The sequence below is a fragment of the Solea senegalensis genome, linkage group LG13, assembly GCF_019176455.1.
Source record: "Solea senegalensis isolate Sse05_10M linkage group LG13, IFAPA_SoseM_1, whole genome shotgun sequence".
Lineage (NCBI taxonomy): Eukaryota > Metazoa > Chordata > Actinopteri > Pleuronectiformes > Soleidae > Solea > Solea senegalensis.
The window spans coordinates 1,390,758-1,406,378 of record NC_058033.1 but is presented as its reverse complement, the minus strand read 5'-3'; the positions used below and the strand labels follow the sequence as shown (position 1 = coordinate 1,406,378).

At 40.8% G+C, this 15,621-nt stretch overlaps 4 protein-coding genes across 5 annotated transcripts; 2 read left to right on the top strand and 2 right to left on the bottom strand.

Moving 5' to 3' along the window:
- Positions 1-212: 212 nt before the first annotated feature.
- LOC122779682 lies at positions 213-8,445 on the top strand. Its single transcript, XM_044042256.1, has 5 exons — positions 213-262; positions 1,597-1,629; positions 1,819-1,930; positions 2,129-2,206; positions 8,040-8,445. The coding sequence occupies exons 2-5, from the start codon at positions 1,620-1,622 to the stop codon at positions 8,443-8,445; spliced, it is 606 nt and encodes a 201-aa protein (XP_043898191.1). The 5' UTR covers positions 213-262; positions 1,597-1,619.
- si:rp71-1d10.8 (MFS-type transporter clz9) lies at positions 5,468-7,800 on the bottom strand. Its single transcript, XM_044042951.1, has 2 exons — positions 7,506-7,800; positions 5,468-6,932 (listed from the first exon to the last, which is right to left on the bottom strand). Exon 2 carries the CDS (start codon positions 6,924-6,926, stop codon positions 5,628-5,630), a length of 1,299 nt encoding a protein of 432 aa, XP_043898886.1. The 5' UTR covers positions 6,927-6,932; positions 7,506-7,800; the 3' UTR covers positions 5,468-5,627.
- On the top strand, positions 8,366-10,049 carry si:dkey-125i10.3 (sciellin). Its single transcript, XM_044042952.1, has 5 exons — positions 8,366-8,533; positions 8,826-9,392; positions 9,496-9,543; positions 9,654-9,756; positions 9,845-10,049. The coding sequence occupies exons 1-5, from the start codon at positions 8,454-8,456 to the stop codon at positions 9,947-9,949; spliced, it is 903 nt and encodes a 300-aa protein (XP_043898887.1). The 5' UTR covers positions 8,366-8,453; the 3' UTR covers positions 9,950-10,049.
- A 142-nt stretch (positions 10,050-10,191) lies between these two features.
- plp1b (proteolipid protein 1b) lies at positions 10,192-15,365 on the bottom strand. Of its 2 annotated transcripts, none has more exons than XM_044042954.1 (7): positions 15,227-15,365; positions 13,168-13,354; positions 12,917-13,073; positions 12,366-12,543; positions 12,032-12,105; positions 11,765-11,830; positions 10,192-10,965 (listed from the first exon to the last, which is right to left on the bottom strand). In XM_044042954.1, the coding sequence occupies exons 1-7, from the start codon at positions 15,228-15,230 to the stop codon at positions 10,894-10,896; spliced, it is 738 nt and encodes a 245-aa protein (XP_043898889.1). In that variant the 5' UTR covers positions 15,231-15,365; the 3' UTR covers positions 10,192-10,893. The 2 variants fall into 2 exon arrangements, with proteins under 2 accessions (XP_043898889.1, XP_043898888.1); XM_044042953.1 differs by lacking the exon at positions 15,227-15,365 and adding an exon at positions 13,694-13,922.
- Positions 15,366-15,621: the final 256 nt, after the last annotated feature.

The window sequence follows — 15,621 nt, the reverse complement described above, 5'->3', positions numbered from 1 at the left end:
AATTGGAGAAATGTAACATTAGGGATATGTAAAATGTCACCTGTTGCCCTGTAATTGTCATGAAAACCATGTCACTCACTTGTTGAGCCTGCATGGCAGCATCCAGGTGCAGCCCCTCAGACTGGATGGAGTCATGGGATGAGTGGAATTTAAAATGACAAGCAGGAGGAGGGGGCTCAGGGTGAAATGCCTCCACCTGCCTGTCTGTGCAGCAGAGACTCATAGTCCAACTGACTGAACAGCAACACAGATACCTTAACAGGTAAGAGCACACAATACCGTGAAGATATTCACATCACAGGCACATTATTCTGATTTCATTTCCATTAATTATGCAAGGCAGGGGCTCATCACAAAGTCAGAATACTTTTAATTTTTCAATGCATAATGAATTTGACCTGGTTAATTGTCACTGGCACGTCGCCAGAGAAATCCATCACAGGAGATTCAAAACTCTATTTGCAGGATAAACGGGAGCTCAGAGTGATTACAGACGGGACACACAATGTGACAGTAAACATGAGAGTTGTGAACGTTCAGCGTGAAGTGAGATCATGCAGTGATTGTTATATAATGTTATGGCTTTATTTTATTAATATTTGTGAATATCAGACATGGGATATTATAAAACAAGGCAGCACTTTACATTTTTGGTATCGGTCAATGTGCGTATCGGTCTGATACTAGTTAAAATAACTGCATTGCATGTCAGACAGATAAAAATCTGATACACTCCAAAAATCCTATATCGCATGCTTTACTATGCACAGGTTGTAAAAATGAAAATAAAAATATTAGCTGAGTCTTGTGTGGGCTGTTTATGTCTTCTTTTTGGAGAACAATATCACACAGCTGCAGAATTAATGACTCAGCATCAATTTGAAAGCTTCATAGTGCATAAATAAAATGTCTAAAATGACCATTCATCATTTATCACCATTTGTATCAGACTAATATTGGTATCGGTGGATAATCCAGTTTGTCAGTACTAGTGGTACTAGTATGATAAAAGTTTTATGTAAGAGGGAGGTAATATCATCTTATTTCTTATATATATGTACTTGGGTAATAATGATAGTAATAATACAGAAATAAGGAGATATTACAGTAATATCATGTCATATTCAAAGTAATATCGGGTAATAGCTCCAAAAATTGGAACCTTATCCTCCCCATTACTTATTATAGTAATAACATCTTATTACCATTTTACCTCCATTACAAAATTATGAGCATGCTATTACCCTATATTTTTTGTACTGCAATGTAAAGTGTTACTATGAAGGTAAATATTGAATTATCAGAAATGACCGAAATGTTTTTTTTTACACATTGAAACTATGCTGATCTCTTATGACATAGTTACACGACATGTGCACGTGTGTGCACAAAAGAAGCAGAATGCAGTTTTACGGGTTGAGTGCGAGATGCGTGTGTTCCTCACACAGTCTATGATTGATTACATTTTGCATGCATTAGTATCAAACTCTGAATGATAAAAGTCTGCGTAATCATTTGTTTGCACATTTTTTTATTGTCTGACTGTCTTTTGTTTTTTGATTGTTTCACTGATCGATCTTGAGATCATTTCATCAGGTTGAGCATCTAAGCAAATCATCATGTCTAATGGTAAATCACTCTTAAATCTAATATATCAGATTCTTTAATGATATCAGTATAACACTTGAATCCAGCCCTAAACGGGTTGATCATTTTGGTTTCCACTGATGTTACATTCATTTGTTGTCACGATACAATTCATTTTAATACAGATGTATTAACATTGTGATATAAACTGACCAGGTATGTGTGTTGTAGATGTTGACAGAAGCAAGGTATTAAAATCAATCAAGGTAATGAAGGCAGTGAAGAAAGATGGCAGCTGGATCCACAAAGCTAACCCGGGGAAGAAAGAGCAGGACAAATCAAGGTAGATTCTACAGCAGTTATTATAGCCTTCATGTTTTCACTAATGGTGTTTTGGGCGTCACTCCCACACAAAGAGGAAACAACCTGACAGCTACGGGGTCCTCATCTCATTTTCCTATAGTACTACATAAAAAGGAGCAGGTGGTAATGGAAGTGAATGATAAAACATGTTATACAATCAACGCCTTCTGTCTTGCAGGACGGACGTCGCCAAGGACAACAGTTCCTCTCCAGTCAAGAAGAAATCATACGTCCTCTCTGCAGTCAAGAAATTTGAGTGAGAGCTTCAGTATAATTATTCACTAATGCGTCACATGCATTATTTAAAGGTATAATGTGTAACTTTTAGCAGCATTTATTGGTGAAGTTGAATGTTGGCGCTGAAAACCCTGAACCTCGATAGATAGATTACCTATTGTAGACTTTAGGAGAAGTTGTTCTGTTCAGTTCTGCAAGCTCTTCAGACTGAATTTGTCCTTTGACTCCGTCATGTCATTGAACAATAACTAAAAAATGTAAAGCTTCAGGCGCAAATCACCATCTGTGATATTAACATACTGCACATAAATATTAACTCCGGGGCAGCTTTGCTGCTGCATCCATAAAAAGCGACAGTATACGCTGCAGGCTGACCTGTACTGCAGCAGCCCAATGATGCGTTGTTCATCTCAATACAAAACCTCAAAGTATGGAAGTATGGTATTTCACCTCAAGGCACACCGTTTCACACAATAGCTTTAAAAATGTCCTTAACCTGAGTCAGAAAATAAAAATAGGAATAGCCAGCTTGAGAGCGACAAACATTTCCATGGCCTTTTTTAAGTCATCGTAACAAATAATCACATCGTCAAATGATCTAAAATGGTTTTATTAATGCTACATTCTGAGGTATCATTAAAGATATTCTGAAATACGCATGGGCTACACAGTAATTATTATTAATAATATATCTGATTAAAGGTCACAGTGAGTCACAGTTACACTACTATATAGTGTGTCTGCATCACCCACACCAGAAAGTGTAGAAAATAAACGATGAGCCTAGACAGAAATAACCTCAAACAGACTCTTTAAGTAGCTGTAGATCAGACAATGCTCTTGCCATATTCTCGGGATGTCGAGTGTAAACACCTCTCTGAGCTAGATCCACTGGGTTCGGCGCTGGGTTTGGACTGAGCCACTCGGGCAGCTTGGTTTCCTGTGTTTGAAGTTATTCTGTAGTAGATTTACCTCAGTGTTTCTTTGTGGTTGGATGTGTTCTTGAATGATTTTAGAACGCATCCTCTTAATAAAAGTCTCACCTAATATAAAGTCTATGATATCTTAAGAATATACCCGCTACTTTATCTCACTGTTTTTCCACCTTGAAACTGAAGTAAGAAAAACACTCACTCACCTGCACCAATGATCATTGATAAAATCAGAATTTAGAAGGATATAGCCTTGTGATTTTCTCTGTGGACTTTGGTGTGGGTGTTAGTAGTTCACAAAACTGGCTAAAATCATGTTTCTAATGACGTGCGTGTCTGTGTTTCAAGCTGGTTCTCTGCAATAACAGTGCTGACAATGTGTCACTATCTCAAACAGCAAAACTCTCTCTAAACGATCACTTTTAGACCATTTTCTGTGCTGCATCACACAGTCGCAGACCGTCACTCTGACGTCAGAAACCAGGATAAACACGGGAGTTCATTTTAGTGATGACAGTGAGCTGTCTCACTGCACACATTTTCTTTATGTCATGTGCTGCACTTTGACAAACAGTTCAACCTTAGTTTTGGAGTGTCAAGCTGCTTTTTGACAAACTTCCAACTTAGTGCCGTTTGCTTTTAGAGAACAGCAACTTCCTCCTCCTATGCTGCCATGGATTTAAAATAATGCAGCTTGATTTACATATTGTAGACTCTCGGGCTGGATATTGGCAAGAAAGGGATGTTTTGATAAATATCCGAAAAGGGGTTGACAATACAATATACTGCGATCTATTGAATACTACAAGCAAGGCAATATATTGCAATTGTTGTCCCACCATAATGGACTATTTTAAGAAAAGTGTTCATGGTAAAACTAACTATATTCAGGTTTCTTTGTCTTGTGAGAGGAGAGAAAGGAAGGGGAGCGAGTGAAATGGCCAAAGTCTGCTGACATTTAGTGGTTAGAGGCATAAATACAACACACCACCACTGTCAGGAATATTTCCCCATTGATACAGCACTTCAAAGAATCCAATACAGTGCCATGACATGAATTACTGTGATATTTTAGTGAAGTGACAATTTCTTACACCCCCATTAGACTCATTAACACAGACGATAATGAGGTCTAGTTCTTCTTCCTTATCTTCAGCTGTTACTGTCGGCTTGATAGTTGCCTTATTGATCATTCTGCTTTGTGCCTCTGCAGCCATCTGAGCTGGACATCCACTAACAGGGAGAGCAGCCACAGAAATAAACTGTTCGATAACTAATGAATATCTAAACACTCCGCGACGACTCAGTAAACCTTCCCAGCGTTAAATCACTAAATTCCTATCTGTAATTCTTCTTAAATGTCTTGAGACAACAGTCGCATCGGCAGAGGTAACCTCAAAACACCCCACACCTCCAAATTAGTTTCATCAAACAGAACAGTTAGATTTCGTCTTTGTCATAAGTCGACGGTTTCACAACCTACACTGTGAATGTTTGAGGATCTTCCACACGGACAGAAGAGAAACACCATATTTGTGTCAAGAGCAATAATGGACTTGTTCACTGCAGTAACTTACGTAACGGCGTGACCATCCTTTTTAAAGACATGTGGAAAGGAGGCAAGTCTAACGGATTCACCGAGTTTATTTGCCATTGTATTATTTGTGGTTGTTATCATTGCACTGATATTACATCATCTTATGTTGACATACACGAATGCACAACATGGACACGTTTTGTGTTGAGGAAAAAAGAAAAAGTCCTTTGTTCAGGTTTTTCTCCCTGAGGTTTAGTATATAGTATATAATTAAGTATATATTTGAATATACCCACACTTTCAGCTTCCTCAATAGATATTTTAGACACTATATAATGGTGAACAATGCATGTTTACAATGCACTTCACAACAGTGTCAAAACAAATCTAAATCTGTCTTTTTTTATCAGAGAATTATTATGTCCTGTTTTAATTTAGATGATCGTAAACAGATTCATCCCCCAAGAATTGTGATATTTTCTACTAGCTGAACCAGTTGAACTGAAACAGCTACAAGTAACAGTTGTCGTTTTACCTCAAAACATTTTGGAAGTTGTGTTTCCGTATTCATTAATGTAATACTATTTAATTAGGTAATAATAATAATAATAATGATGTAATTTGTATCTTAGTATTTTTTTGGCTTCTTCTTCTTCTCCTATTATAATTTCATTTGAAGGACTTAAGGACCGAATATAGTTGAAAACAACGTTTTTAAAGGAGAAAATTAGACCGTAATTATTCTTTTGGAAATCTTTTGTCTCCTTTATTTTACTCTCAAGACCCCCACAAATTCAGGACCACTGTTGTGTTGCATTGAAACCGTTTATTCAATGACTTAATTGGAGCACATCTTCACCAAGCAATTCATATTGACAGATTCTTTTCTCCTTTGTGAGCTGGCAAACAGCGAGCTCTGCAGGAAGCCTAATTCCTCAGAGGCACTAATGGCCGATTAAGGTGATAACGAGCTATAAGGAGGCTTCAGGAGCTGTGAGGTCTCCTACAGTGTCTATCTCCTGAGCAGATGCTGCAAAAGAAGGTCCAGCTGCTGAGCTCATGATTTGTGATGACATTAAATGACCATCATTGACAACAAAATGGTTCAGCGGGTAGATACCACATTTTCTAAACCCTTCCTTGACAATCCTGGCACCCTCCTCTTCCTTTGCTACCTGATAAGTTCCTTTAAAAACTCCAGAGAACTCTTTCTTGCTTATTGCAAAGGGGGTGTCCGTGGCACAACCCTCCCCTAGGAGTGCCGCAAAACGCTGCCGTAGGAGAACAAAAAGACCTGCGTTGAGTGGCTGCAGGATGTAAGAGCAATGAGACGGGAGGCACAGGAGGACGACGTTCTCCTTACGAGCGGCCTCCACCACCTCCAGGTTCACAGGCGACTTGTGGCCGTCAAAAATCAGCAGCAGTGGACGTTCCTTCGGTGCGTGCACAAGAAAATGTTTAAGGAACCATTTTTTAAAGAGGTCAGAATTAATACAACCCGAGTCTGACCAACCATAGAGAGCATTTGGTGGGCCTTGTGTCTTGTAACATACTCCCCCTGGGTAGGCCTTCGAGTAGACAATAAAAGGGGGAACGTCTTCTCCAGCTGCACTAAAGCAAGCTAAAATGGAGATGTGGTCCCTCAGACCTGGCACTGGTCTGTAGCCAAGTCCGACAGGCTTGGAAAGATTTACCTTCTTCCTGCCCAGCTGAAAGCCTGTCTCGCTGCAGTTAAAGATATGGCGAGGCTTGTCTCTGACTCCATGAGTGTCCATGACGGTGCTCAGTAAATGAAAAAACTGGTCCACCGCTTCTTTCCTCACACAAACTGTTCTTCCACGTATAACAGTGTCTGCTGGCTGAATAGTAATATTCTTTTCTTGCCGTTTTCTAAAATTGAGCCACCAGGTCTGGCCCAGTTTGGAAAAGGCCACCCTCCGATGCTGCCGCTTGTAAATCGAAGAGGCAAAGGAGACCAGCTGCTGTTTAGTAAGTGGGAATCCATGCTTGGACATATATGAGGAGAACTCCACTAACAGCTCCTCGTCTGCAGATGTTATAAGTTGAGCTGGCCCACTGCGACTCCCTGGTGTCACCCGTCCACTCACTCTGTCTCCCAGCGAAGACTTGGGGACTCCAAACTCTTTGGCAGCCTGTCTCACCGTGCACCTCCCTGACTTTACCTCAATCAGTGCACGTTCCATGGCCTCCTCTGTCCATTTCTTTTTCTTCTTCCTTCCGATTTTGTCAAGGTGATTTCTTGATGGCATTTTTTTCTAGGATGGCACAGGAAACACAGACATGAATGAAGATAAACCAACAACAACAACAAAAAATCCTTTAAAAGTAATTAAAAGTTTATTTAATTAAATTACATGTTCACGTTGCTTAATTCAACTCATGCCAACACAGTTGTCTTTTTTCCTGAACAACAGAAACTTAACTTTGACTTATTATTATTATTTAACTTAATTATTACATACAAACGTTTCTTTGACAGATATTCATTTAATATTAAGTTGTATTATTTATTAAGTATTTACTATTTAGCTACCCACATGGCAGTATCAGTACAGAACATAGAGTTTTCTTGAGCCTCTTTGTGAATTTTATTTTTATTTTTTAATTTACTTTCACATTCGGGAGACCACACCACACGAGAAACCTTTATTGTTTTATTAATTTCTGAATTCCCCAAATATATTTACCACCAATATGTCTACCTACTCTGCAATAATACAAATAATATTGATTAAGATTTTTTTTAGCCAGTCAAACGGAAACGTGCACTTTATGCAGGCAATGCTGTTCACCTTCTTTGTATAAAAAGTGTAAATATACGGACTTACTTGTTCTTGTTGTGGAGGAAAAGAGAACTGTCTCGTGGTTGGTTTCTTGTTGATAACCACGTCGCGCAGCTGTTCTAACAATAATGTTGTACTAATGTGATTTAAGTCTGTTCATTTGTAAACATACATACACAAACCGTGTGTCGGTGTTTAGTCTGCATCACGGTTACGTATATTTCCGTTTCACAACGTTGAAAACACGGGGTTACTTTACTTTCTGATGATTTTACTGGCGAGCTTCAAAATACTACTTCACAAACAGAAGCCAGAAGGAACCGGAACACAACCGGAAATTCAATGACGTCGTCTTCAAAATAAGACAATCTAAGTCCTTGTTACCAAAATAAGTGTCGAGCTTCTTTCTTTCTTTCTTTCTTTCTTTCTTTCTTTCTTTCTTTCGTCTGTAATTGAAGGTATAAACGTACTTGTGCATGTAATTGGGCATGCATTTTTAATTGTAATTGATGAAAGCTTTATTGTGTTATTGTTTGAGTACTGGGATTTCTCTTCATCGTCTAATTTTGTTTGTTTCAGGACCCGAGTGTCCGAAGAAGAAGTTAGCAAAAATGGTGAGGTGCAACCAGAAATAGCTAATGCCAACACAGCTGAAGAAAACAAAGGAGGATATGCTAATATTTGTGGAGAAGTTCACGTCCAAAATGGGGATGCAGAATCAGTTTCTCTATCAAAGGGAAATCCAGAGGCAAGAGAAGAAAACAAGGAGGAATATCCTGACACAAGGACATTCAAGGAGTCGACAATCCCTGACATGATGGTATCCCAGTCACCAACTGTCAGCCATGCTGTGCCTGAGGATGTGGTGAAGTCATTACCTGAGACCCCTGCTGCAAATAAACTCCAGGAGATGAAGAAGTTCTACAAGGTGCTGTGGAACCGGTCCCTCTTCTTGTGCCTAAATCACCTCCTCAGTCTGCTTTAAGTGCAATTATGAAAGATCTGGAGGATGAAGACAAGTCTGTGGCTCCAACAGAAGGGGTCTCAGAGACTAGATCTGAGACATCTGTGGGGTAGGTAGGCTTAATTGTAATTGAAAAGTGTGCATAATATGAACAACTGCACCTTCCCAAATCCACATAAAAAAAGAAAAGAAGTTTTATTTAATTCAGTTAAGCAATCAAATAATTGAGGTTATTTCTCCCCATTAAAGAGGCTCAGTCTGAGGGGTCAGCTGTGGAGACCACAGATGATAAAACATATGTTTATGATAAGATGATAAGATGATAAAACCTAATTTAGTGTGAGATTTAAAGATGCTGAGTACTGGGATATTATATTTCTAAGTGGCTTTGTTTGTTTCAGGACCCGAGTGCCTGCAGAAGAACTTAGCAAAAATGGTGAGGTGCAACCAGGAATAACAGAACAAGCAACTCCAGGAGATGAAGAAGTTCTACAAGGTGCTGTGGAACCAATCCCTGTTCCTGTGCCTGCCACAGTCAAATCAGAGGAGTCAGCAGTGGAGACAACAGAGGATACAAAGAACATCTCTCCACCGGTTTTAAGTGCAATTAGGAAATATAAAGATGTAGACGAGTCTGCAGCTCCAACAGAAGAAGTCTCAAAGACTAGATCCGAGGAGGCGGTTGAGTGTGAACACAACACCATCACCGAGCAAAGTGCTGAGTCAGTGCCGACGGATGCTGAGGATTATCTGCTGAGGGAGTTAAACATCAATGATGCTCTCGAACCTGTAAATGATTTAGAAGCCAAAGCAGTTCAGGGTAAATATTCTGACAGAGGCATCAAACTGACTGATGCGTTGGATGTGCAGCCACCCACAGTCCACGCTGTACCCAAACCCGTGGAAGATCCAGAGCAATCAGAGCTGTCAGAGCAGGCAAAAATGAACCAGTCTGATGATGCTCATATGTAAGTGAACTCTTATTAATCATCATCCATTTATGTATTCTATTTAATGACTATTTAATTAATCATCTCGATTTAACTATTTAATGTAAATTATTGTTTACAGCACTGAAATGTCACAAAAGCCCAATGAGTTGTTACGTCGTCGAACCAGGTAACATACAACATACAGTGATTTGGGATTTTCAAACATTAGTGTGTAAAAATGAATGACATGCAACGGCGGGATTAGGATAATCTTTTTCTGGTTTCTCTCTACCTCAGTGATGTCAAAGCTGTTTGTTCTTTCTGTGACCGTATTATTGATGGGAAAACAAAGCTCACCCTCAGTGAACCTGCAGTGATTTGCCACCCAGAATGTCTAAAGGTTTGGACTGTTTGGAAACATCTCGTATTATATGGATCAACATGCTCTTGTCACGGCATAATGCTAATGTGGAATATCCTTTTTGCAGTGTAGCGTGTGTGCGAAGACTCTGGGAGATTTGCTTACCCGCATGTTTCTATATCACCAAGGGATCCACTGTGATGACTGCTTTGCAAACGCTCTCGTGGCCTGAAGCCTAAGCGGGACAGAGACTCAAAGCACATTGTGATTAATGTGTTGTGTGGGCTGAGAACCTCATTACTGTAGCCTTCACTCTGTCTTTTGAAACTAATTTTCTTCCCGAAGCTTTGTGAGACTTATTACATCCTACAATACCTGTCATAATATGCTCAAATTAAAAGATATGGAGGCAACATACATTATTTTTATTGAAATATAATGTGTATGTTAAAATAAAACACACGGTACATACAGTATAATTCTGCAGATTTAAATGATTTAGTTTCAAATGAGCACAAACAACTTGGAGGCGGGTTATTAAAGCATCACCGCAGTGGCATAAGGACTTATTTTAAGCAATAACTGAAAAAAAGGCTTGAAAATGGATACACATTTGCCCCCCCCCTCCAAAGGAAGCAAAAAATATCATACAAGTGAATGCAAAGTGCATGTTTTGTAAGTGAAGCAAACTGGCAGAAAACCATTGGACACTCAGCGTCGCTTGCTTTAGTATACACACACTGTTGATACAGATGGTGAAAACGTGGCAGCAGCAAAGTCATATTCAGAACCAATCCATGCACCAGTGAACACTGAATGGTGTGCGTGCAGTTAGGATTTTCAAGGCAAGCTGTCATTACTCTTAATTATTCATGCAATGTCATACATCACAATCTGACAACATCATCAGCACCAGTGAAGCCTCAAAACAACAACAAAAACAAACCTGCGAGTGAGAAATGAACAACAAACAAGAGAATCATCTGAGATGGAGGATTTGCTGCTGGGGTGAAATATCTTCATCTCTCTGATGTTGTTCATACACAACAGTGATGAGAAACATACAGTATGTCTGTTATTGGAGGTTGCTGCTTCCGAGAGTATGGATAGAGACCATGTGATCTCTGTCCGTCTCGTGGAAAGATGCCGGCGTCAACGCTGGGGGAGACGTTGTGCTTAGCGAACACCTTTCCTGCCCAGAAATCGCAAGACTGCATAGTTGTAGGTGGTGGGGACCAGATACAGAATCTGCAAGACATTGACATAGAGGGTGGAGAAATAGTATGAATAGACTTGAAGAAATGTATATGGATAATTAAACAGAATATGTTTTTAAAGGGCCAGATCAAGGTTTCTGGTCATACAGGTAGTTCTGCTATGGAGCTGCCAAAAATTTATGATATAAAATATTTCTACTTCCACTACAGTTTGGCTGATGCAACGGTAATGTTTTATCTGTGGCGCTCACAAAAGAAACTGTTATTCCGGTTGCTGTGAACATTGTTTGCTGGAGCCGTTGGAAAGTAGTTCTGCCAAAACTGTACAGGACTAAGACCTGTCCGTCACAAAGAGTGACAGGGACAGTGAAAAGACATGCTGAGTCATTTGTCAACACTTCTCCGTGCTCTATAAACAACATGTCGTTCACTTTCATTGTCGATTGGGAGGCATCCAAAGTCTCAGAGGAAATATACTGCAAAAAAAAAAGTGACATAACACCACCTGATGCATCAGTGGCTGGCATTGTTGCCTCACAGCAAGAAGGGTGCGTGGGTTCTCTCTGGGTTCCTCCCACAATCCAAAAACATGCAGATTGCCTTTTAGGTGAATTGGACTCTCTAAATGAACCCAAAAGTGTGAGAGTGTGAGGCTCTTTGTCTCTGCACGTTTGACCTGTGATTGACCGTCCCCTGCTAACCTCATGTGGAGGACGAAAGCAGTAGTAAATGCGATTGATGGATAAATGTAAGTCAAATGCGGGTATATTCTTCAAAAGGGTGTAGAAAAGAACAAAAACAGAACAGAGAGATAGAAAAGAGTTGCTCACCAGTGCTAGCAGAGTGATCCCAGCACCAGCAAATGCAGCTATGAACAGGTCATAGGTGACGTAGAACTGTAATAAGAACCAAAGGTCAGGGCATTATTATATACTCTGTGAAATGAACAAATGTTTCTGTCATTCTTTCAAATAAAAACACTCTGTTAGCCTCTCATTTAATAAGTAGTAATTTAGCATTGATTTTTTTTTCTTTTTTCTTATCGTGCACTCTGATTTCATATGAATATTTTAAGAAAATAAGATTCTTCTACTCACTTCACTGGTCTTGCAAATAGATGCCAAGGTCATTCCACAAGCCTTCCCTGGCATCGCATTCCAAGGAAGCAGACCTTAAATGAACACATGACGTAAGCGATGCATCTCGTACTATTGCTGAATCACGATGAGCTGTGGTTACACTACGGCGTTTGCTTGCAAGTATGCAGCACGCAAGGGAAACGGCACTAAGAAACGATACTTATTATTATTTCATAACTAATTCAACAACCAGTTTTGCACCTAGTCCCCGCTGATTAATTCACAGCCTTCAGGAGCACATTAACATTCTCCTCAGGTGGACAGGTGGGCAGTCATTAAAAGAGCAACGCACCATACTGCCTGGCATCCATGCAAATCCAGGCGTGCTGATTAATGCTGGGGGTCGTTTCAGCCAGGATGTTGATGTTGTGGCAGGTCTGCTCCATGTTGAACAGGAAGAAGACCGGAATGGCCGTGAAGGCAAACACTCCCAGCCAGATGAAGGCCAAGACATACGTCACTATGACGAACTGGTGAGATAAAAAAAAAAAAACAAAACGTATTGTACATAAGGTCAGAGAAATGTGGCGTTGAAGCTCAGGTCTCAGCGTGATGAATGGCCTGTCACTAAATTGGCCATTGACCATAAGTCATGAATTCTGAGTCGAAATCATTGGAACAAGTCACATTTCACAAGTAAAAGCTAATCATCGCTGTTAGCTTTGGAGCAACTATGGTTCTTGCTGTTGTCTTCTTCATTTGTGCACCAGCTTCGTCTTTTATTTTTGGATTCAAGTCCACGGGCCGGAGTTGTGGAGCATTTGCAAAGTGCCAAGGCCACTTTTTGGTCTGATTGAACATATACAGTGCCAAGTATTACTCCTCCTTCTTCCCCCTTCTTACCGTCAGGCTGAGGCAGCGGCCACATTGGGTGCTCCTGAACTCGCCGAACGTCTGCTTGACAGCACTTGTGGTGTAGAAACCCTCAGCCAGCAGCAGGATACCATAAAGGAAGAAAAATGAGGCCAGGCCATAGATCACATACTGGAAATATTTGATACTGGAATAGAACACAGTGGGGAAAAAAAGAATGAACATTTGTTTTCTTCTCTCTCCTGAGAGGTCAAATTTTAATTTAATGCAGCGTTACTCACAAGGAGTCCATGACCTCATGGTCCTGAACATTGCGGGCGAAGTAAGTCTCAACAAGGACTTCGGTCTGGGTCAACGCTTCGTGCCCACAGCCACAAAATAATGCCATGCCAGCATAGCACAGCAAGGTGGCCACCAGGGATGGGTAGGGCACTGCCCCAATGCACCGGATACAGCAATCATAACAACCTGAGGGGGCATAATATATCAGCACACAGGCGGCACACACCGCACATATAACCACACAGCACATTCACGCCACAGTGGGGAACACTATCACCCCGAAAAAGGCCTCGCTCTGTCCGCAAATCCATGAGCAAACGAAAGCAACATAAAAAATTAGAGAGCAGGAATGAGCAGGAGTTCAAGCAGCAGTTCCCGGTGAAGCGTCCAAAGAAAAGCAAGTCACCACAGACTTCACGGCAACCTCACGCGCGTCTTCTAGTGTAAGCTGTGCTGTTGAAGCAGGTAGCAAATATCCATGGTGTTAATATAATGCATTGGCAGAAATGGGATAGAGGGAAGCACCTAGGGCTTTGCAAAGCCAAGGCTGCCTGACCGGAAACATTTGCTGCTTCTGATCTCGTACTCCACAAGAAGAAAGATCCCAGCGCCCAGCAGTGATGAACTGCAATGCTGCCTACAACGTATTGCTACTGTAAAGTAAGCCTCCCTGCACTGATTTCATCTGTGCGTGAAAGCTGCTCTGCTTGTGCCAATGCCTCTCAGCTCGACCTCACTAACTCCGGACCAGCCCTCTGTCTCCAGCAGTCACAGGCGTCACCAGGCAAGTGAGAGATGGCAGCGAACCATAAAGAAAGAGCATCTCTTTGTGGCTGCAAGACACAATAACCTTTGTCTTTGCAGTGATTGGGGACGAACAAAGGCCAGTGATGTTAAACAAACAAAGACCATAGTGCCACACACACACACACACAAGGTAGTATGTGGTGGCAGAGGAGGTCACCAGGACTGTCTCACCACCACTGGCAGTGTCACTACTAAGGACATCATCCATCTGCAGCTGGCTGAGACTGGTACCAGTATCAATGCTGACGGGGGTGGAGTTCAAGTGTTCAAATAGTGGGTGGAAGCATAATGAGCGAGGGGGGGGAATTTAAATATCCTCACAACAAAAACAACCCCACTCAAAATTTTGTTGATGCCGAAACATCTAAGTGCCCCAGGCGACTTTCTCAGTGCATTAAATCTGATAATTTCACAAATTACAGGCTTGGAGTTGGAAGGAAAAAGAGGCTGTGAATTAAACAAACTGCCTCGAAAGTATAAATAGTAACAGCAGGAAGACGGCTAGAGTTCCAAAAAATGAGAGTGCCTGCAGGCGCCCACTCTTCAGCTGTGCCCCGCTGCAATGGTGATACAGAATGGACCGCCATCGCCCGGTTTTCATCGGCCGTGCAAAAGGCATTTGTGCATTTGACAGCAGATGCCAGAGAATCAACAATGCAAAGCTGTTAAAAAGGCGCGAAAGTTAGCGCCCAAGTGATTTGTATGAGAGAAACATTTGTTATCACAAGCTGTTTGGGTCCACAGTTCTCATGCTAATTTGTACCAGTGACACTTGTGGGAGTTTCTGACCCCTTTCACATGAGTGACCTGGCATGACCTTGGCATGATTAGAGCCTCTGCCCGTCTCTGTCGGCCACTCTAAGGCCACTCTAGTCCACGGTTACAAGGAGATAGAGGAGGTTAAATCAGGATTCTGTCTTTGAAAAGTAATTCCTCCTCGCACACGGTCCTCCTCTGTTTGTCCTTTGTCTTCTCTTCAGTCGTTTATTAAACTGTGTTTATATGTTATAAAAAGAAAAAAAGGCCAGGAGTGAATCAATCATAGTCAATAAAACATTCAATACATATCACCTGTGGATATTAAAATTGAAAACACAGAATTCATTTGCAGCAAATATTGCCAAAAGTGCATGAGGGGAACATGATGTCGAAGGACATATTAAAGGCGACATTAGTAAGTTATAGAAGTCCACATTTTCAAATCGTATTAATAAAAGATTATACGAGTTATTAAGAATTCTGTGCACTCACCCATGTCCAGAAAGAAGTGCAGAGTTATTGAAGTTTCACTGGGCGGCTTTGTGTCTGTGATATGAGGATATGAGAAGTTATTCCCCGCCACTCCTATATGAATCTGACTCCCGCTTTTGTCTCATCAACAATAGATAGACCACATCTCCTCGAGCCACATCTTAAAGTCACAAAGTCCCATTTCAGCTGCCAATCATTATTTATGGAGCCATGGGTTCAGGACTGGCCACAGAGAGCGTGTCACAAGTTTCATCATGAATTTTGTTTTATTTTTTTTATGCTATTTAGTGCAGTTTTACACAGTTTTGCTGTTCCGCCAATTTATTGTGGCTATTTTTGATTATGCTTAAAAACATGTATATGGGTAATAAATCAAGAAAGGGAGCGTTTACAAT

Excerpts from the sequence above, each read along its gene's own strand:
- si:rp71-1d10.8 (XM_044042951.1), bottom strand. The coding sequence starts at position 6,926 with ATGCCATCAAGAAATCACCTTGACAAAATCGGAAGGAAGAAGAAAAAG.
- LOC122779682 (XM_044042256.1), top strand. Across the intron at positions 1,931-2,128 it reads AAAGAGCAGGACAAATCAAG|GACGGACGTCGCCAAGGACA; the intron begins GTAGATTCTACA and ends TCTGTCTTGCAG. Across the intron at positions 2,207-8,039 it reads TCTGCAGTCAAGAAATTTGA|GACCCGAGTGTCCGAAGAAG; the intron begins GTGAGAGCTTCA and ends TGTTTGTTTCAG.
- si:dkey-125i10.3 (XM_044042952.1), top strand. The coding sequence starts at position 8,454 with ATGAAAGATCTGGAGGATGAAGACAAGTCTGTGGCTCCAACAGAAGGG. Across the intron at positions 9,393-9,495 it reads CAGTCTGATGATGCTCATAT|CACTGAAATGTCACAAAAGC; the intron begins GTAAGTGAACTC and ends TATTGTTTACAG. Across the intron at positions 9,757-9,844 it reads GCCACCCAGAATGTCTAAAG|TGTAGCGTGTGTGCGAAGAC; the intron begins GTTTGGACTGTT and ends TCCTTTTTGCAG.
- plp1b (XM_044042953.1), bottom strand. The coding sequence starts at position 13,733 with ATGTTTCCGGTCAGGCAGCCTTGGCTTTGCAAAGCCCTAG. Across the intron at positions 13,074-13,167 it reads CATGAGGTCATGGACTCCTT|TATCAAATATTTCCAGTATG; the intron begins GTGAGTAACGCT and ends GTTCTATTCCAG. Across the intron at positions 10,966-11,764 it reads GGATCACTCTGCTAGCACTG|ATTCTGTATCTGGTCCCCAC; the intron begins GTGAGCAACTCT and ends AATGTCTTGCAG.